The 22597-nt window shown below is 41.4% G+C and overlaps 1 protein-coding gene across 2 annotated transcripts in view; it reads right to left on the reverse strand.

The window, feature by feature from the left end:
* The window catches only part of rapgef2b (Rap guanine nucleotide exchange factor 2b), a 95332-nt gene that overhangs the window by 53007 nt on the left and 19728 nt on the right, over positions 1 to 22597 (reverse strand). For both annotated transcript variants that reach the window (XM_076103254.1, XM_076103253.1), the window contains exons 2-4: positions 16249 to 16319; positions 13685 to 13741; positions 6147 to 6230 (exon numbers count right to left, since the gene is read on the reverse strand). In XM_076103254.1, the coding sequence (XP_075959369.1) occupies positions 6147 to 6230; positions 13685 to 13741; positions 16249 to 16319 (212 nt within the window). The remainder of the gene's footprint in view (positions 1 to 6146; positions 6231 to 13684; positions 13742 to 16248; positions 16320 to 22597) is intronic.

Consider the following 22597-nt stretch of genomic DNA (forward strand, 5'->3'; position numbering starts at 1 on the left):
TACTTTTCCAGTTTTGAGTCGACTGAAATTTCTTTATAATAATGACTTAATAATTGTTACTCATTGGTAGAATACATTTTCCAGGAACATTTGTCCCAGCATGCATAGTTAAATGCTCCATAAACTTTATTTTTCTCTACTTTGATGAAAGTTAAATCATGGAAGCTTGTTAGGGGTGTTTTTTTTTACACATGTGACTCAAATCAGTCACATAAGTCATTTATCTGATCAAAATTCAAACCATGATAAAACAAACCTAACCACTATAGCTCTCTAAACACATTACATTTTCCATGACATTTGGTTCTAGCTTGTACCACTTCCCCCCCCCCCCCCGTACTTTTTAACTTCAGCCACAGATTCCGTGCTTATTTTGATCCTAGTCTGGATGTAAAAGCTAACAACACAGCTCAAGATTTAATGAGTAGGCAGCATGGCAGACGAAGGATTAGACTTTAAACTGCTTTACTGGTGAAAAATAAACATAATTGGAAACTAGCAACTCTTGTCAGTATTTAACCCTAACTTAAGAGCTGTTGATTGAACTTAATTTCCTAAGTTTGTCAACAGGGACTTGCAAGAGACAACAGATCAATAGGATGGTCAACATTGGTACAAAAATGCTGCATCCGACTTTTCCCACAAAGCAATTTGGTCGTGTCCATTTATTAAACCTCCTCACCAGGAACTGTAAATACTTACGCCTTTCAAACTTCATGACCCCAATTTATACCACAGGCTTTTTATTCAAAATGGTAAGTGTCCTTAATATGACAGGTTGTGTAAAAATGAGTAGAGTGCCCCTTTAAATTATGATACAGCTCTTGAACAAAGTGATCTATTCAACAGTAGTTCAGTTCAACTTCACAATTTAAGGAGCCGAGTCACTCATAATTTCATGTCAAAACAATCAATGTATATTTGACAGTGTAGCCAGGTATATTGGTCATTATGAGTCACTGCTGGCAACAACCTGACAAAGTTAGTTATAAATGTTTTTCTCTAAAAAAAAAAAAAAAAGAGGAAAACTATTATTATCGCTTGCACAATCAGTTTTGAAATATGTAATTGTAGACACATTTCAACAATCAGAGGGATACGAAAGTCACCACAGGAGCCACCACATTAAATTCAATCCAAGAAGCAAACACATGAAGTTGGCAGTCACAGTTAGTGTCGTTTTCCTCCATGTGAGGAGTAAAAATCACCTTTTAAGCCTACCACTCTCTGTCAACCTCCGCAGAACATAGAGTATATGAGCAACAGTGACGTCTGCGTTTGCGCGGCACACAGAATAAATTATCGCTGGATCAGTTTGTCATCTGCATTCACAGATGAGTCTGCCTGAGCTGCTGCTGGCTGTCAGAAAAATGATTTGATGCCTTACTGACCTTTTCATCAAGCAGTTCACACAAACAAAAGCGACGAGGTTGACGTTGCTCCGCTAACTCGGACCCCGGCTGCTGATGTGCGCTGATTCAGTTAAGAGTTGTGGTTTTTGGTTAGCTAATATGAGGCGGATTATCAGGAAACTGTTCAGTGAATGACCGGAGGTGAAGTCCTGACAGCAGTCAACTGATAGTGATAATAAAGGCAGGCGGCAGCACGGAGGAGGGGAAGTACAAACCAGCGGGGGGTTAACAAAGTGTATATCATGGTGGAAGTTAAAAGTTCCATACAGTGGGACGTGTTTGAAACTGGAACTAAAAATGTTCATTACTCAACATTTGAAAATGAGATCAACACTCATAAATGTTGCTGATTTAAGGGAAAAAAAAGCTGTTAAGACAGCTATTACTTTGCCAAATTATGGTTCTGACCATTGCTGGAAAAAAAAAAAAAAAGTTGTAGAGTTGCAGAAAACAGAGTTGCAGCATCAACACATCTAATTTCAGAAAAATTCGTTTTATAAATAACTTCTAACTTGCTCATACATTTCCAACTTTTCTGAAGAAAAATTCAACCCCCCCCCCCCGCCACCAACAACTGTTAAAGGTTAGTGGATTTTAAATGCGGAAAATCACACTCTTTTACATAAACTTAACCCATAACGCCAAGATCAGACTACACGATGTCAGCCTGATAATGGCCCGGCCGACAGATGTGGGGCATCTGGAAAGAAAACGAATGTCAGGTGCAACAATTGCCCGTGTAGTGTTGTGTGTTTTAGTGGAATACAACTGATGATAAACAGAAATAAGTCTAGCTTATGTCCAAGTGTTTTTTATGCCTCGTCTCACCTAGTTTGACAATTTCTACAACATGTTCCGTGACGCTCCTTCAACTGTAAAACTTACAACTGACTGAGTACAACTGTGCGAAATGGATCGGCAAAAGTCAAGAGCCTTCCTTCAACAATAAGTGATGATGAATGTTTCCAGATTCAGCTCCATTCATAAAACCGGTATTACAAACATAAGCATTTGCTGTTGGTGCTGCCGGTTGGAAGAGTCAATTGCTTGATGTCACCAAAGATGGCGGGCTGCGATTGGTCCGAGTCCAACCAGTAGTCTCCCGTGTCTCTCCGCCAAGTCACTGCGAAAATGAATCACCCTGCGACGGCCTAATCTGACAAAAATCATTACCATGCAGCCCCATTTACTGACTTCTTTTAATTACATGTTTTACACAGCACGTGTTTCTAAACGCTGTAAATCTGCGTCACCCGCTTGCTCAGATTTATTTATTTGGGTTGTATTCGATTTCACGCTGGCCTCTGGGTTAAATAAGGCACAGAGCGTCAGCCTCTTCACACAGTGACTGAGTCATTCCTCTTCCCCCTGGTTCACATCTCACCACAGCGAGGGGAGGGGAGGGGGAGCAAAGAGAGACGGAAGAACCGAGTGACTGAGTGATGGAAGCATATCAGGTTTTCAACCTTGCTGCCAGAGGAGATATGAGCAGCCATTTCTGGGCAAGGTCTGTCTGAAACCCAATTCCACCACATATGTAAAAGCTTCAGGAAGTCCTGCTGGACTCCATTCAGTTCCTTGTGGCACAACCAATTTCCCCTACCAGCCATTTTGCCCCACGCCATTTCTACGCCTTTTTTCACTATGGCCATTAAAAAAATAAAAAATAAAATGAATGACAGAGAATAAATTCTGAAGAAATGCAAACCGAAAGTTTACTGTGTCTGAAATGCTACAACGGTTGAAACATTAAGAGGTTGTTAAAGTGGAAATGCCTGGCTGCGTGAACAACCAGTCATTAGTCATGTGACGTACATGTCACTCATGTGAAAACACTGAAACACATGTTGAAGCGGGAAGTGTGTCACGACGTCGGGTGGCTTCCATTTAAATCGACAGCATTGATTATACTTTCTTCGGCATCGTTAATGGGAAAACAGCAATACGACGCTGTCGTGACAGAATGGGTGATACATCCTCTATTCCTGCTTCATTCGTAAATGTACACTGTGATTCGAGTTGTGAGTGAGTTTCATCGACCCGGAAGTCCTTGAAAACTTCTAAACCACAATGTGTCACTTTGAATGTGTCATTTCAAAAATGTCTTCTTGTCACCCCACTTCATTTCCCCTCCATGAATGATGCTTTTACAGCAGCACCCAGCGCTGTGCTAGAGGCTAAGACTATAATAGAGTGCTCTATCTTTATACAAATGTGCTCATTTATCACGCAATGGAGTCATCAGGTCATAACACTAAGCCGTATTTAAAAATGTGTTTGCTGCATTATTAGGCCTCTAAAACATGTATTACAGTCAAGGTGGAAAGGAACTTACATTAAAAGCTGGAGGGATATGGGATGCAAACTTTGTACGCCCGACCACCCGAAAGATTTTGTAGCGCCATAACTACATCGTGTTACTTCCACCTTTGCTTCCGAGAGAGGACGATCAATACTCTCATGATCACAGGAGGTCAAGAAAATGTCAGACGCTGCCATTGCTCTCATCTGACGTATGAGTGAGTTAATACAGATGGATGTAAACAGGCTACTGACGGATACATCCATGTCTAATGTACATTGGTGCCAGTTTTATCTAGCTGTTGTTCTCAAGACAAACTATTCAGCTTTATATTGGGATTAAAGTGACACTGTGCTCGATGTGCAGTTTGTGTTTAATTCGGTGCAGTTGAAAAAACAAGACATGTCTTGTGCAATGCAGTTGGCATCACTCTAAGAAAAAGTGAGCTAATTATCAACCATATACAGTCTTGTCTCATGCAGCAGAGTGGACCCCTACTCAGGCTTCCTTGCAACATATGCTTAGTAAACATTTTCAGAGGCCTCTTCCCCAGTGACTGCGGTCGGGCATTAACTTTAATCTGCCAATACCTGCAAATCCTCCTCCGGCGTCCCACGTACACACTTTCACCTTGGCAAAACTGGAAAGGTTATATTCAAGAGGGGTGCAGCACATTTTGGCACATTTCCGATCGAGTCTTCCGTTTTAAAATGCTTCCCACGTTCCTGTGAATCCGGAGAATGACCGGAGCCGACCCCCGCAGCACTGCCGGGGACGGCTCCGCGCTGCGATTAAAGCGCCGGCCCAAGTGCTCAGAGTGGCCTGTCTGTAGGTGTGTGTTACGCAAGCCTAATGGATGAAAAGATCATTGTTTTCAGGACGCCCACAGAGCTGGTTCATGTAACAGAACCACTTGCGAAATCGCAGCTTTTTAACATTTGGATCTTGGCTTCAGAGGTGGTGATCAGTGCTGTGAGCCGATGGAATCTGAAGTCCTCTGAGGGTGTTGTAGTTAATTATTACACATAATTGAGGTGGGCTCTGATGACAAACTGGCTTTCTACCACTCGTCTTTCCTCAAAGACTTCAATATTTGTTTCTTGGAACAACCTACCTTATTAGTAAAGAAGGGATGGGATTATATGTCAATCATGAGACATTTAGAGTGACTTCACACTAATTATATTTTCCGTTCAATGTGGCCGACAGTACAAACAAAAAGTGGCTGGCTGCTGCTCAGGATATTATAAAGTCCTGGCTAACACTTGACTTTAAGTTCCCTGGTTAAGTATTAAATGGGTTATATTAGCACACTATGTAGTTATATGCAGCTAAAATTCTACCCAAGTGTTTATTATGTACACTTTTAACAGCAATTACTTGCATTTTGTTTGTTTACTTTCTGGGTTCTAGCTGTGCATGTGAAGCTGAGTTGCTTTAAACAAGTGGAAAGGGAATGTAGTGATGTTTTTACATGTTGGAGCTGAAGTCTTACTTATTTAATTTGTAGAAATCTGCTCATAGAAGAGTTGTTTGTCGAGTGGACTAGATCGAGTGTTTTGCTTATCTACAATTGCAGGTATGTGGATTTATGCGTGCGGCTATTTTTCGGTTGTAACATTTTTCAGAAAGACAGAATTTTATAGCTCTTTTTCTAACATCAATGTGCATTTTATGCCGTCTTCCTTTATTTCCTCTTGTTCGGTACTTATTCTTGGGGACGCACAGAGAGAATTTATGCAAGAGAGAATGCTTCGTTTCTCTAGAATTGCAGAAAAGTTATGCTGATGCCATCTGTGGAGCCTTGCAATAAAATGCAGGACAACAGCCCAGCATCCTTCTCTGAGCTGAGTGAAGGAACTACACACAGTGTATGGGAAGCACTGGAATATCGGGCTTTTTTGGAATACACCAGCAAGAAGTGAAAATTGAAATCATGTGTGCAAATTTTCTGCCCGATATTGAGATGTCAACACAGATAAAATAAATATATAAATGAAACTTTTTGGAAACAAAAGGGAGCTTGCAGTTGGCAGCAGCGGCCACTTTCTCTTCTTCTTACTTAAATAACATAAATTTTTAATGATAGAAAAAGCAATTATCAGATTTAAACTTTCCCTTTTGAGAAATAAACAACAAGCTGGGGTGTCCTTTGTAACCTTAAGTCTGCAAACGATGTTTTAAAAAAAAGCCAATTTGGTGAAAAGAAGACATCCTTATTTACTCCTCTGGATGAGAGTAAGTTGATAAGAGTGAAACTAACTTTTTTTTGAGATAGTATAAATTAAAATAGTTTCTCTCTTGCTCGTCTAGGATTAGCTTTTTATCTCCTGATGTGAATGTTCTAAATAGGTTTCGAAGAGCAGAAGTTGCTCGCATGTTAGTGCCGAGATCAGGCCTTCAAACAGAACCAACATGGCCGCTGATCCTACCTGCTTCTGGGCAGGAACATGGACTCCTTGATGAAGACGGAGCCGGACAACAGGATGTACCAGCAGCTTCCGATGTCGTCAGGGCTGGAAGACAGAAAGAAAAGACACATTGAGCACAAATTATCGCAGAACGCAACGGCCCAAATATAATGACTCTGAATAGTGACTAAGGAGTTGTGTAAAACTGGCGAGATACAAGCCTTTAAGTTTAATTTAAATTGAGCAATTTTAAGGCAATATCTACTCTTTCACTGGTATATATAATTTCAAATAAAAATTTTATAATCCAGTATCTGCTAGCTTGAAAGCTGTGAGTACTAACAATAGCCATGTTCGTTGTTTATGTTCATTATAATAATTTTGGGAGAGGCTTTGGAGGGAGGCCTGAGGTTAGATTCAGCAACGTTTGCAGCTCGTGCTGCTAGCTACACTGTACTGGGTTTTTCATGAGATCATATTTTTGAATCCAACATACTCTTGCTAGTATCTCAAGATTACCAACCCGAGCTTCAATGCTGATATGTTTGCTATTCCGTTTGCTTGATCTACATGGTGACGCACTGGTGCTGCGATTTAATGCCAACAGCAATGTAAGCGTGCTCACTGGGCCAAATCAGATCCCTGCTTTAAAAAAATAAATGTTAAAAAGGACAAAACATGAGACAGAGAGTGTGCTACAGAGAGAGAACTATGAATGAACTGAGGAATCATCACTCATCCTCCCACACAGTTGAGGAAATTGGGCATCGCAGGCGAAGTAAACTCAGACCGACCTCTGGGTGACGTAGCTGGCTGTCAGGTTCTTACAACATGACTGGTAAACAAACAAACACACAGTACACACACGGATACATGCTTCCACCACGCTCGAGGCAATTTAATGTAAATTATGAACATCCAAAGATTCCACTGGGGGAGTTTGCCTGAAGATAAACAACTCACTAAATATGAAATTCAGAAATGAAATGCACCGTCAGTATTAATAAAGCATGCTGGTAATTATAAAGGATGACATTTTTTAGGTTTTTTTTATGCATCAGCTGTTTGTTTTGCTCCTCTACTTTACCTCGTGACGTCCGTGGCTACCAGAGGGATCGCAAAAAGATAATCTCACAAGGCTGAGATACACAGGACCTTGTGCATGCAGGATTATCAAAGAGCCTGCGTACGCCAACCTACCGAGAATGTAAACAAGCGCTATGAACACGGATAATGACGTTAAAGCTTGCTTTTATTCATATGCAACCGGCCAGACGGATCGAAGGCCAAACATAACATATGACCTCTTTATGAGGTCTGCTCACATTTCTGAGAAAACTGCGGTTTTCATTTTTATCTGGATTTTGGTAAAAATAGGATTGTGTGTGTTTTTACTTTCAGCTTGATTCTTAGTTTTTCAGTTCTGCATCAAACATGTCACCTGACAGTGATTGACAGTGAAGAGGAAGTAGAAACCCAGAGAGGGAAGTATTCTCATGACACGCAACACTGATACCATGTTTTTCTAGCGCTGGGAATTTGAGCACTTAAGTTTCGGCATTGGTAGACAAAAATAGGTCAGTAAACTGCTTTCTTTTTGCCCTAATGATCATTAAGAACGAAAGCTGCACTATGCCTGCACAAATTAGGACTATTTAGCTAGATTTTATGATTTACTTTCTCGGTTTGTCTCGGCATCCTGACTATTTTCAAACAAAACAGATATTCAAAGTGTGTGAATTTGACTTACTTTCACAACATTTGTTTCTTCTTTTTATTTATTACTAAAACTGTGAAATAGAACATTGCATGACGAATCAATAAAGTTGTGTTTAATGCATGTCCTATGTAGTATAAAAAAACATATTCACAATTATTAGCATTATTCCATTTTGTGAAATACGTTTACCTGTACGGTGAATATAAAGCTACAGCAAGCAGCCAGTTAGCTTAGCATCAGCCTGGAAACAGCTAGCCTTCACATTAATCATACAGACGTGAGAGTGGTATCAAACTTTGAACATGATAGACAGTTATTTTTGAAAATGTTAAAAAGAAATACACATTTGCTACTTCATTATCAGTCTACATCAGTTCAGGTGTTACTTAAGCATCACCTGAGGGTGTGAAAACCTGTAATTATATTTGCTATGAAAGCACAGCTTCAATTCAAGCCTCCACTCGTCGGTTTGTTAACCAGCTGGCACTTAAATGAAAACGTCACCTCGTCACAGAAAAAGAACGTCAAGCCGAAAGCAAACCTTTGTGCTTGAAGGTGCTCTGGTGTTAATAAGGCAGCAGCCTGTGTGATCATGGCTGAACATTTTCTGCTGGTCTGAGGGAGACTTTTTAATTAAAACCAGAGGGGAAAATAACAAATCAATGACCAGTCAGACGTCAGCAATGTGACTGGTTTTTGCTTACAGAAAGGTAAAGGACGGGTGAACTTATTAAACCCCCGCGCCCACACAGACGCATACATTCACACCCAGCATCAGTGTGCCGACAGAGTTGTTTTCTCTCCTTAATCACTGAGAACAAAGTCTCACCCCTCCTTCTCTCTACACTTTTTCTTGCAGAACTAATGAGGCTGTAGACAGCACACCCTACTGACACAGTGCAAAATCCTCCAACAGCATCTTCTCCTTCTCCCTCTGCCGATCTCCACCTGCCTCCCTCCAGCCTTTCATGGTTCCTCCCGGCATTCGGAGATGACACGAATGAGATGCTCAATTATTAATTGCTGGCACGCAGATGCACGGAGCGAGGGGAGCGCCTCACATCGCTGAGGAGGAGGAGGAAGAGGAGGAGGAGGAGGAGGAGATACAATGCTTAAAAAGTAGGAGATCGGAGACTCTTATGAGCCGCGACAGCTTGACTGAACTGGGTCACGAATACTGGAAGTGATTGTCAAACAGTAAACATGATCCACAAAACCCCCCTTGGGAAGCCTTTAGCAGCGGGGAATCGGGGTTATACGGGTACCGTGGAGGCGGTGGAAGGGGGTAAAATGACGCGATGGGGGGGGATCATAGCGTCGAGACCTTTGTGAAATAAGAATTCAGTTTATGACGAAATCAAGAGTTTTATTCCAGAATGAAATGCCCCTTCTGAAAATGCGGAGGTCAACTTTCCAACGCTATGAATCTCAGCCAGGGGCTAAAATATTACATTGTGCGAACTGTTCTTCTTTAGAATTATCATGATAGGTTATTACCAATGCTATTTTATTTAAATAGTAAAAACAAGGAAATACCATCAAGTTAAGTCAAGGAACAACTGGTGTATTTAAAGAAGATGTGTTGTGACACCTAACTGATTCACTGATGAAGTGTTTTTGTTTATCTCTCTCTCCTGGCAACAGCTTGTTGGACTTGGACTGATGCCGCCTACTGACAAGAGACTAATTATTCTTCCTCTTTTAATCATTTAAATCAAAACATATACAGACTGCGAGGGTGAAATGGGATCTCAGCGTGACATGTGTAGCAGGTAAATTCCTGTTTTCATGGCAACTCTACAACCAAATGTAATTAACCGTTAATGTTTCTATAACAATTTAAAATGAGAAGACATCATACAATTAGTTGATCAAGCTGCTTGGTCACAACTTTAAAGACAAGCAGGCTTGACTTTTAATTTCCTCATAACAAAAAAATAAATAAACGGACTATTAAATGTAAGGCTGCAACTAACAATTACGTTCACTATTAATTAACCTGCCAATTAATCTAACCGTTGCCAACACTATAACAATTGCAATTGTCTTCAAATGTCTCGTTCAAAACAGTCTACTATCTTAGAGGAAACAATTATGGCAATTAATTTTGTGTTGATGGACAAAATAATTATGGAAAACTCTAATTAAATGCTAAACTTACAGTATTCGACTCCAATGCCCGTAGTTTGATGCTCACGACAATATAAGACTCCCGAACAAGCTGATTCCACTAGTCCAACAGAAAATAGCAAAACGCCATTGCACTGCACATCTAAAGGCATTTTCAGTGTAACCACACGGATTAGTGAGGGTCAAAGGTCCGGGGTTACACTGAAAGAGCTGACATGGAAGAGGTTAAAGGCAGACCAGGAGGTACTAACCCTCTCCACCAGCCTCTGTTAAATGTGCCAGGTCAGCCTCCATCTCAGGAGGGCTTTAGCACTATAATCTCTGGATGCTCGCACAACATGGGACGTTTTCATGATATATTGAGAGTGTGTGTGCGTGTGTGTGGACAAGCATGCTTGTAGTGTTTGCACTCCAGCAATCTAGAGCCCCAGGCAGGAAAAACTAGCACTTTTATAACTATTACCCTTATCCTCCGATCATTGCTCCAGGACTGCCAACTGTCAGGGATAGTTAGAGAGAGATTGTGAGTGTGCGGGTCATTAACTGGGGCACTTGTATGAATCAGAGTGCTTTTCTTCAACATTATGGAAGAGAAAAAAACAAAGATGTTGTGTATGTAGCCAGGATTTAGTTCTGTGTAAAAGCTTCTTCTGGATGCCGTCTTCCCTAACTCAAAAGGAGGAATATCCAGAAGAAAAAATGGCTGCCAAACATTGACATTTTGCTCAAGCAAAGGAAGTAATAACTAAAGCAAAGAAAAATTATGTATTTTCCTCGTCTTCAAGGCTGCATAACAGATTGCTATACTGCTATACATTTGGATTTTGGATTGTTGGTTGGACAAAAAAATGGAGTCACCACCTTAGGCTTCTGAAAATTGTGATGAATACCAAAGGATTGTTTTTGATCAGCACAGTTGGTGGGGCCAGAGGTGGGTACAGGCTTAATATTACGGGGGCAGTAGTCCCTCAAGTCTAATTTTGGCACGTTTAGTGAAGCGTAACTTTCATAGACAGCTATTTAAATCACAAATATCCCGCTGTATTTGTGTTTTGAACTCATCCACCGTATCGCCTTTGATTGATCGAGGTTCCCAGTCAGAGCTCGTCCGTTTCCCTACAGGCAGATTCCCTTCACACGCTACGGTGGGCATGAAAATAAAATCAATGAATCAATACACGCTACTGTTGATTCCTTCATTTAGGGAAGACTGAGTCAGTGTGGAGCAATCTACACACGTCTTGCTTACTGGAGACTGCAGTAAAGTCCTGCCGGTGTAGTGAGGAAAAATGACTGTGGGGCGACATTACTTTGTCATTTGGTGAATATCTCGATGGCATCTGTGAGAAGGAAACGCCAGGCTGCAGCACAGGAAAAATGAACTTGCTTGACACGATTATGTAAGAAAACCGCCAATCAGATTTATTGACCTATTAGTCGAAGGTGCCAGAATGGTTCCTGTCCACTTTAACGTCTGAGTGAATCCAACAATTCACCCCTACACATAGGTCAGACACCGTAGTTGTACTATGTAAGGGACAAATACAACTGTACATTTAAGTGTTTAGGTAAACTTTCTGAATAGTCTCCATTCCGGCAATTTATGATTACCGAAACCTGACCAGTAATCGCTGGTTTCAATAGAACCCGGGTTTTTCCTTTAAGGAAATGAACTCTCTTACATATGAGTCAATACGGGCCTTACAATTTCTTTTACTATCACAATTAAATTCCCCATTGACTTTTAGAGCCCTCGTTTCCCAGCAGATTATTGCCGTTGTTATAAATAGACGAGGAACTGAAGACAGGCTGTTAAAAGCTTGTATTTTCACAAGACAAGGTTGATTAGGATCTTGCACAGGAGGAAAGACAATCTCATCTGCTGCTGTTTAACACCCTGCTCTTATCAGGAAGAGCCCTGACAGACTTGTTATAGGTTCACACATGCATGCACGCATACACTTGTACACATAAACAGTTGTGCACAGACGCAACTAGTAACTACGGCACTCGTGCTAATTAAATGAACCAATAAACCGAAAGGACAATAACCTGATGTGTTTTATATGGTTTTGCCTGGAGGTAAACTTAGAAAAGTAGTTTCATTCTACTCTACCGTTATTCCTCTTTTATATAAGACGCACATATGACTGATAAATTGAATTGCTATTATTATTTATTTTGGTCAAATTTTGATTATTAGTGCAGCCCTGATTATGGCGCAGGTCTAGTGAACTCAAGTGCATTCATGCGAGAGACAGCGGTCACAGGTTTATCTGTGGTTGTCTCCGTTAGCAGAGACTCCGGTCTGAAACGCAGATCAATACAATTAACTAATAAACCGCAGAATTGCACAAAATCGACATCACATCATTACCAGATCAAATCAAAGTGTCAGAATAACCACCGTCTGTTCATAAACACACTCTTATTTCATGATTTATATCACTCTCATTCTGGGAGGTAGGTTTAATGATGTTTATATGTAAATAATAGTAAATTAATAAATAAATGAATGCCACAGTCCACCGGAGTCCAACCTGAGCCGTGTCGCTGTGTTGGTCCTAATGAGGTATTAGACTACGTCCACACTAAGCCGTGTAGATACAAAAACAAAAAGTTTAAATAATGTGCGTCCACTTTAGTGTTTTTATTTGCATATTTACATTTTTGAGAGGAATTTTACAAGACCATCCAAGAATGCTCTTTACTAATGATACCACTAAAAATGCAAAGAGACTCTGTGTGTGTGTGTGTGTGTGTGTGTGTGTGTGTGTGTGTGTGTGTGTGTGTGTGTGTGTGCGTGTGTGTATTGGCTGGTGTGGGGGACCTGAGGGAAGCTTGGAGTCTATTATGCGACCACTGCCTAATCTGCATTCCTATTGTTTAATCAGCTCCCACACCACCGATGGGCTTCTAATGAAGTGTTGACTCTTCCCCATCATCCCCCAACACACACACACACACATACATATAGACCTCCATTAAAACACACACACACACACACACACACACACAGGGGATCAGGGGGCAGGAAAGGGACAATCCGTCCTCTGTCGCCCCTCGAGAGGCTGATAAAGTTAATCAACGGTCTTAATTCTCACCGTGGGTGTTCGGACGACGTCGACATGTGACAGCAGTCGTACGCTGCGTGTGCACTCTTCTTACTACAGTTGTTACAGCCTTTCAAAAAAGGGTCCAAACACAATCAGAAGCTGTCAGGAAAATGTCAATACAGCTTTACGATCTTGTTAACCCTCCACAGCACCCGGCGGAAAGGAGGAAGCCCATCAGCGTTACTACTAGTGGCTAGCTAGCATCGAAGGAAATGCTTTTAGGAGCTATAACGGTCTTGATTCAGTACACACTGCCTTATCTTGTTCTTCAGCGGTAGAGTGGTCTGGTGTGACACTGACACACACACCTTCATAAAGGCCTCAACTAACTGCCTCTGTGCTTTATGCTCACCCGGGTCGCTCCGTTGCGTTGCGTTGACCCCGCATGTCTCAACTCATCCATAACTCTGAGTAACGGGCCGAGCTGTGCTTTGATCACACAGAATGTAAATATTGTTACATCGGCTGCCCCCTGTTTTGTTTTTTATTTCATGTGTTCATACACTGGTAGATATGAAAGTATTTGACATCATCAATGTCCATTTACACACAGACAGCCACACCCATGCAGCTCCAGACATCGTGGTACTTACTAGTACAGCACTTCATTGGCCTCATGTCTCTCATAACGCACCATCTCGCACATTATCCTGCAGGGGCAGAGGAGAGAGGGAGGGGAGAGGCAGAAACAGTCATTTTGGTTGGTTAGCAATGTTACAAAACAGGAAAAAAAATGAACAGATCCAGACATTGTTCTAATAAGGGTGTAGCTTCCAATACTAAACCCGACCACAATCAGCCACAACCAGTGACAGGCAGTGAACATCAATATTGTATCTTATCGATATGAATATGTGATGGTTTTATCATCACAATGTAGGTTGATGAGGAGAATAGCATCTTCACATTACCAGCACAGTATGACAGCCTTGTGGCTGCATTGCATGATGGTCTGTTGAAGCGACTGTCTTCTACAATGCATTTCTGTGGTGGTGAGTGAAGTTTGTTATGAAGACGCCTTTAATCCTTTATTGCAATGACACGTACTGCTTTAGTTTCAGATGTTTTAGATCAGCTGTAGCTATGCTGTTAATACCCTTATATGACGTATAATCTGTTTCATGTTCAAATATCATGTTTCTTTATGTTGTCATATTTTCCACTGACTTTCTTTCAGATGTTCCTCATGAAATCTGGTGAGGCTGCTTTATGGTTTCATGGCTCTAAACTGTAGAAACTCAACGGCACTTGTAATGTTTTTAATGAGCCTTTTATTTTGCCATACATCATTCTTCCTTTGTGTTGTATCGTCTTTGATTGGAATGTGTCATGGTGTTGTTGCCAAACATTTTATCATCCTTTTTATTGATTTTATTTATCCTTTCATTGTCCGTTGTTGATGACAGCACTGATGAAAGGCTAAGAGACCATTACTCCATCACCGCACCATGATAGAGTTTATTTTGGGGATTTTAACAATGAACCACAGAGTTACGCGACTATTTATGCCTCTGCTCCCACAAACGAGTGTCATTTATCCAGGTCAGAGGAGCTTACCCTGTGCAGCACTTTCTCTTCCTCAATTAAGCACAGACTCACTTTGTGCTCCCACTGCCCTCATTAGTGAAATGTTGTTTTGTTTTCCTTAGTGTAAGAGTGCTAAACATTAAGGATGTAAAATAATAACAACATGAAAGTACTATCATTATTCAACCAAAGATGTAACCCTCATTCTTTCTCATTCAGTTATTTTTTGAGGGTAAATGATGGTTCACATTTTAAAAATGGCAGATCTCTGATTTTGGAATCAAACCTGTCCCCCCCCCCCACAACATGAAGCGAGAGAAAGAGTCATCCACATCAGGCTTTTCCAACACGCCTCCAGAGGAGACAACTGTGCCACAACTGTACAGACAGGCAGCTATAGTAAACAGAAGCTGATCAAAACACAAAAGGCTTCAAAAAATAGCTGGGGGCGGCCGTCGTGTTGCAAAAAAAAAAACACAATCCCGGCTCTAAACAGAGCTACACGGGGAAAACAACACATTCCTCTCAGACGAAAAGTGGAGAAAAAAAGATCTATAACATAATCCCATAGTTAGTGGGATGGCTGGGAATTGTGTTCTTTTTTTTTTTTTAAGGATGGGAAAATCAAAGTTGGCAGGAGTGGAGGACTTGTCTGTGGGACCACGGGGACATTCCTCAGGATCCGAACGGGGGAGGAGGGAGAGGGGTTACTGTCGGGTGGGAGGCCTCTGAGGGGGGGGGGGGGGGGTCACAGAGTGGAATGTTCCAGCTCGCGGGTCATGTACCGCTACATTGTTCCGTCGCCAGTATAATCCACATGTATGCACACAAGGCATGCTGGGAACAGACTTCTGACATGCAGTGTTTGGAAAGTCTGCGCCAGACAGAAAAGACTGGGAGGCGAACGTGATGACAGCGGAACAGAGCGCCGTGTTCACGTCAGGGAAGTTTTAATCAAATTTCAGATTCTTTTTGTTTTTTTGTTAAGAGAAGCTCGACTTTTTAGTCTCGATCAAAAAAAAAAAAATCTGCTTCAATAGAGACAGCGGCTCAATACGGACGCCATAAATGTGCCTTTTATTGTCTGAATGAAAGTCTAATGTCAGATATGAACTCTGATTCCAACAGAAAGTGAAAACAAAAACAGCTTGAGAGAGAAGTCAGTGCCATGTCTACTTTCACACCTCTGACCTCTGACCTACAAGAAACAATAGATCGTATCACTTAGTTACCTAGAAAAGAGATAAACCCCAACCGGTACTAACTACACATTAATCAAGCTTAAAATACCTTCATACCAATCAGGAAAAAGTACTTTTACACGTGCCAGTCACAGTAAAAGATGGACTGCAAGTCATTGTGCCTTTTTTTAGCAGCAGATTTGCTTTTTAGAGAGTAGAATAATTCCAGCTGTGGTTGGAGGGGCAGAGTGGCAGCTGGATTACAAAACCAGACGAATCTCACCACCATTTGTCCGACGGCTCCGCGTTCATTTTTCCACCCCCAACTACAACCCTTTATGGAGCAGACACTGAGGAGTTGTCGGTGTTCAAATTTGCATTTGAAATTCATGCGATTGGAATATCAAGCTCCGGGTTATGCGCATCGAGTAGCTTGTGCAGACACTGACCTCAGCTGGTGCTCCCGCAGGTTGGACAAGGCCTCCATCCCGTGGAGATACGAGTAGACGATCTCCAGGTCCTGAGGAACAGAGGAGAAGCGTGGTTAGACACAGGAGCTGAGAGCGAGAGCTTTAAAGCTGCTATACAATCAATATTGTCACATGAAAAATGGATGGGTGTGTGTGTGTAACGGTTTTGATTCACTCGAACCACTCTGATCGACCTCTTTCCAGCCGCAGCTGGCAAACGTGTTCACTTGTGAACATAGTGAAGCATTTAGCTGCTGAAGAGCAGATATGTAAATAGGCAACTGTTTGCTAACAATATCAACTATATCAGGTTATCATATACAAATACACAAAGTGGTAAAGCTGAGACATGTGTCATATTTAGTTCACACGTGATTTAAAGATCAATCGTTTCAATCAACTACCTGCTTAACGCTGCTACTCGATCCCAACGAGCAAAACGCGTCGACAAAAATCGCACTCAAAAGGTAGCCGAGTAATGATCACGCCGTCGCTCTGACACTTAAAACTACCGATTATCCATTCAGCGGTGGACAAACTGGCAACCCGCACAACAGAAATCCTTTCACGCAGACAGCGACATTGATTTATGCGTCTGAGCATCGGATTAGAAAGCAATAAAGCACCTCGCAGAGGAAAATAAAATAAAATAAAAGGAACTACGCTGCACAACTATAAACTCCCCATTCAATTACTTCATCAAGTGACCCAGTGAGCGACTCTCGGATTGTTTGGCGTGAATCCAAGTCAGAGGTGAAACAAAGTGGCTCTCTCTGAGCGCTGGCAGCCAGTACAGCGACTCCACTGTCTGCTGGTACCCACTGGCTCTGTGTGTGTGTGTGTTTGTGTGCGTTGTGATGCTGGTTGCAGCTACTGGGATGTCTTTGTCGGTGGCAACTGGAGGTAGAGTGAAGAGACTCTGTGTTCAGATCCCCTCCAGACACAAACGGACGCATGAAATCACACAGAATGGCTACCTTGTCTCTGGGTTGTGTTTCTGACCGCCGCAATCATAAGCTTATTAAAAATGGGATGAAATGTTGACCACAGAAGCTGAATGACACTCTTGTTTGTGCCGGTTTGGTTTCCCAAAGTCTGTGTCAGTCAGTAGAGGAGAAAGTGCCAGAATCACACCAATGTTAGACGCTTTGGTACGTTTAAAGGGTTGGACTACGGTAGAAAGAAAAGAGTTCCTACATGTGACCGCTCACAACAAGGTCTGTGGATCATCTCCAGTAACCGGGTCGTGATTTCAAATGTGTTTTTTTTGGCACTTTATGTGCCATATTCCCACTATATTCAAGAGAAGATAGTCATCTCTACGGACAATATCTACAAAACTAGGCGACTCACAACAAAAAAATGATAAATAGCAAAACAGGTAAGAGGAAAAATATGTAGTTTTGATTTTGGGGTGAACTTTCCCTTTAAAGTTGATTTAAGAAATAGAAAAAAAAAGAAAGAAAAAAAAGATAGAAACTTCTGCAACAAAACAAAATCTTTTTTTCAGTCCAACAACTGCAAGAAAATGCTGATGTGATGTTCAATGTAAGACAACTCGTATATGATATACTGCATGTATAAAATACAAACTGTAGCATCTGACTAAGATCCTGGCGAGTCAAAGTCTGATAAAAATCATCATTAGAAATAGTTTTATAAATATCACACTCTACAAAAGGATGCATGAAACTCAGCTGCACATGACCTTGGATTAACAGAATAAACAACCATTAAGCAAACAAGTAACACGCCCAGAACGTCTGTTTGCTGTTGAAAGTGAATTCAAAAGGTTGAATTCAGAGGTTCCCATTAGAAACAACCGAGTGGAAAAACACTCAGTAGCTGGAATAAGTGCACCATGTAATTACAATAGTCAAACATGTGACGCAGAACTAGACTGGTATCCAAACTGGGTTATGAAACCACTCGCCTGGGTCTCGGTCCCTTGACGTCAGCACAGACTCTTTTTGTTGCTTGGGTTTGTTCTTTATGAAGCGGACCTCGTGGGCTGCCCGTTACATCACAGTGATATCCTCACTAACCAGACCCTGATGTTCAAAGTGTCTGTGGTCAGTGGAACAAGCACCGCACAGGAGCAGCTGTTCAACAGAGCCAATGTTCAGACACACGCTGCCACCTACTGGGGGGCCAGGGAACCGCAGCCTCCAGTCACTGGGCACATTTGGGGATATTGAGCGACAGTAAATGCCAAAGCACGAGATGCTACAATGAAAATGTCAAAATCATTTATAGAACGTTAAGAAACGGATGCAAACTATAGGTCAGCAAGCAATTACTTCAGTATGAAGGTGACCATTTGGGTTAATAGCATGTGTTTTACTTTGACCAAATGATTCATCGACTAATCATCGCACATGAAAGGACAGTTCATTTAGAAGAAGGGCCCCGATTCACAAGTCTTTTTGGGTTCTACATATTTAAGAAACAAGTTGCCTTATTCCTTCTTTAGATTAAAAACGTTGACACAATAAAAGTATCTTGAGGTAGGGATGGGACGGTATAGGATTTTTATAGTGGATCAAGATTTTTTTAAATTGAAAACACAGTAAGCTGATTGTGGAGAATTTGTAGTATTGGGATAATCGTGAAAAAATCATTACATGAGTGACTTGAAAAAGCCGTCTAGCTCTGTATTATGGTGGAGAAGTGAAAAATAGAGCGGACCTACAACAATAATCAGACTCTTCACCAAAAAAAAGTGTTTCCAGTATGTTGTAGTGCCATTTTAAGAGTTTTAAACACATATTGATGATTATTGGGATTTCATAAATTGTAATTGTTTTTGCCAGGGTAATCGTTGAACCTCATTGAAACTTTAAAAACCTAGAACTTAATGTTTAGCTGAGAAGGAAACAACAGTATACATACATTAAGTATATATACATATAAAAAGTGATTACTCGTCTCTCAATCGAGTGGAGAAGATGGAAAGAAACAACTCACAGATGGACTTTGACTGTGGAAAGAAGGAATTCACTTCTTCAGCAGCCAGTATGTAATAATGCAGGCACAAGGTCACCACTAGGAGGCAGTGCTGCAGGTTCCTTTTCTCCTCCACGGTGACGTCACAGTGAACAGCGCCACTCAAACGCAGCCTCACAGGGAGAAACATGCAAAACCAGCAATTGTGGCTTCAGTCTCAAATATTTCAGATTGAGTGTCTGGAAAGAATGCGAAGGACCCCATCTTTCCCCACTCACTCACTCACTCACTGGGCCCTACAGTTTCTGGTCGGGTTTTCTTCTTTTCTTTTTCTGGTCTCCTTTCAGATGGCGCCAAACACAATCACCACAAAGTGCACAGGAGAGGATACGTGATGGTTTTAGGACATGGAGAGGATCAAATCAAAACCGCCACTATTTCAATGAAGGTTTCTGTGCTTTTTCAAGCAATTCATTTGTTTATTTCAAACAATTTAACGCTCAAAAAAACAAAACACCGAACATGGACTTTAATTATTCTCACAGCCGATTTAGATGCTTTTGTTTCTTAGTAGAGAGATCAAAAGCAGAGGGTGTTTGATCTACGCTTTCATCATCACCACATCTTTGGCTGAAGGCAGCAGGCTACCAACAGAATCTCACAGAACAGAAAACAGATCAAGAGCAGTGGGCAGCTGAAACTAGGCCATGCTGATGAAGCTACATTTAGCCAAAACTGCTCATTGTGTGAGCTGAGTAAAGACAAAGCATGTTCATTTAAAAATAAAAACTCCCCGGCTACACCAGCAACACCGGCTAATCCCTCCTCCTTCCTTCTCTGAACTAATCCTTCCAGGAACACAGGTGGCCCCCGCGGAGGGAAAAACATACCAAGATGCTGTTCTGGATAAAACCTCGCAGACACAAGGAATGACATTCCTCGCATGCCAGCTACATGCCGTCAACAGAAGCTCTCTGTAAACTTCCCCATCTTATTCCAGGCATCGCTTTGCACCTTTATTTGTGAGACGGATGGTAGCAGTGCAATGCAGCCAAACCAGTGGAGGCATTTCCTCTCCTGGACACAGATTAAACAATAGCGGGCCTTGTGTTCCCCGCTCGGGGCACGAAATCACACACGTACGACCGGCTAAGGCGTCCTCCATTATGTTTCGGCTCCAAGGGGCAGAGAGTGCATGGCCGGGCCCCGTGCCAGCCTGTTGAGTGGCAAAGCATTCAGTGGGCAGAGGAAGTTGTGATGTTTTTTTTCCCCCGCATTGTGTTCATTGACACTTATAACAGGAGATGTTGCTGCGATTGTGAATACGGTTTCACACGGAAAGATATCCGAGCAAAAAGAAAAGCTCAGTGATCAGAGTCCCTAAGAAAGGATATTGTTTTCCCACATTTGTTAAAATGTTCAAAACTGTGCATGGGACCAGAGATGCTTATGCTTATGGATTAGCCTGGCGTGGATCTAAATAGGGCTGCAAGTAATGACTGCTATTAATTAATATGACTGGTATTTTCCTGATTAATCGGTTAGTCTATGAAATGGAAGAAAAATGTGATAAACATGACATTCACGATTCCTTAGAAGCAAGGCTCTATCTGACTGTCAATCTAAAACGATCAATCATGGACATATATGACCAAAAAAAAAACCTGGAACAAAAAAAAGTGTTTTTAATTTTACTTGACTGATTAATCAACTAAGTGTTGCAGCCCTAAAATAAAGAATGACTATATTGCAGTCTTTTCTGACATGACATGATTTGCAAACCTGTGATTGCAGGAATACCTTGAGTACAGGTTGCTGCCTGACAGCTTTACCTCTAAGATAGGGCTGCAAAAAACAATCAGTTCCATTATGTTCTCATCGTTTGATGGGTTTGTCTATGAAACGTCAGAGTAGTGACGTCTTTATATGATTCGTTTTGCCCGACCAATAGCCAAAAAATGATGTAAAAAAGAAGCAAATTGACAAAACTTTTCACATTTACTGACCTCATTTGCTTGATAAAAGACCTAAAATGACTATTGGATTATAAAGAAGGCAGTTGCGACTGTAATTCAGTATTTGTTTCTATTAATTCAACGTAAATTCAACAGCCCTGGGTGACCCTTAAGTGTGGTTAAGAAGTGCCTCTGCTTTCCTTATCTCTTAACACCACGGTGTCTGTTGGCCAGATAGGAAGCTTTCCTCTGGTCGGGCTCTTTCACTGTCGCACAAATGGTCAATCCTTTTATTCATTTAGCTCTGGCTGAGTGCAGATAGCAGACCTCTGCATGCATCCATCACCCACTGTAGAGACACATCAAAGAGCTGGGCTGCAACCTTTCAAAGACAATGGGACGCTGTGGGGGGGGGGGGGGGGGTTAAATTAAAGTCTCAGGCAGGGAGGTGAAGGACATTACTGATGACCCGAGCAGATTGATGGTCAGATCCCAATATTTCAAGACATCCGTGAGTAGTTTGAATCAACAATCCCGTTTAAACTACAAATCGTAATGACGTAAACTACTGTAAAAAATAAAATAAACTGCCTTTGATAGAGCAGTAACTCGTACAGTAGAAAGGATGATGTGTTATGGTGTGTCTAAGGACTGATGCATCATGAGGTTATGTTTGAATATATTATAGGAATGACCAATTAAGTGTTATAACCCCATAAAACCAGACACACAGAGGCTGTTACAGTAGAGCGCTGCCCTCACCGAGTCACCCAGCAGAGTAAATCAATGATCGTGTCTCCTTCGTTGACAACATTAACATCCCCGGCCGTCTGCAGTCGCGTATAGAAGCCCTGCGCTCATCTGACTACCGTCGAGGAAATCCTTCCATCCGGTGAGCCCGATTACATGTTTGTTACTTTCTGACCCGAGCCGCAAAACATGTCGTAGTTTCACCTGAAAGATCGAGAATCAGTGGTGTTTTAATCTGCATTACAAGGGCACACAACAGAGAGAAGCAGCAAATCCTCACGTTTGAGAAGCTGAAACCAGCAGATACCTGACATCATTGCTTGATAAAACAAAGTGTTTTGCCGACTGACCAATTGTTTCACGTCTAGTTGTCGTCTAAGAGTGAGAGTACAAATTGGTATAAATCAAAATCACAATCACAACCAGTATCAGGCCGATACTGACTCAAATAACTGGATCGGTATCGGTATCAATGGTGCCGATTTATTCAATTAAATTCTATCTTTATATACTATCTACGTTATAGATGTTAGACGTTTTGACCAATTTGTGGCTGCATTAAAAATGTTCACACTTGAAGAATATAATTCCTTTTCATTGTGAAGATTTATTAAGCAAGTTCCTGGTGTAATATATAATATTTGAATAATACAAAACTATTCAGCACAGTTATAACT

The sequence above is a fragment of the Anarhichas minor genome, unplaced genomic scaffold (assembly GCF_050575085.1).
Source record: "Anarhichas minor isolate MPS153535 unplaced genomic scaffold, ASM5057508v1 ptg000028l, whole genome shotgun sequence".
Classification (NCBI taxonomy): domain Eukaryota; kingdom Metazoa; phylum Chordata; class Actinopteri; order Perciformes; family Anarhichadidae; genus Anarhichas; species Anarhichas minor.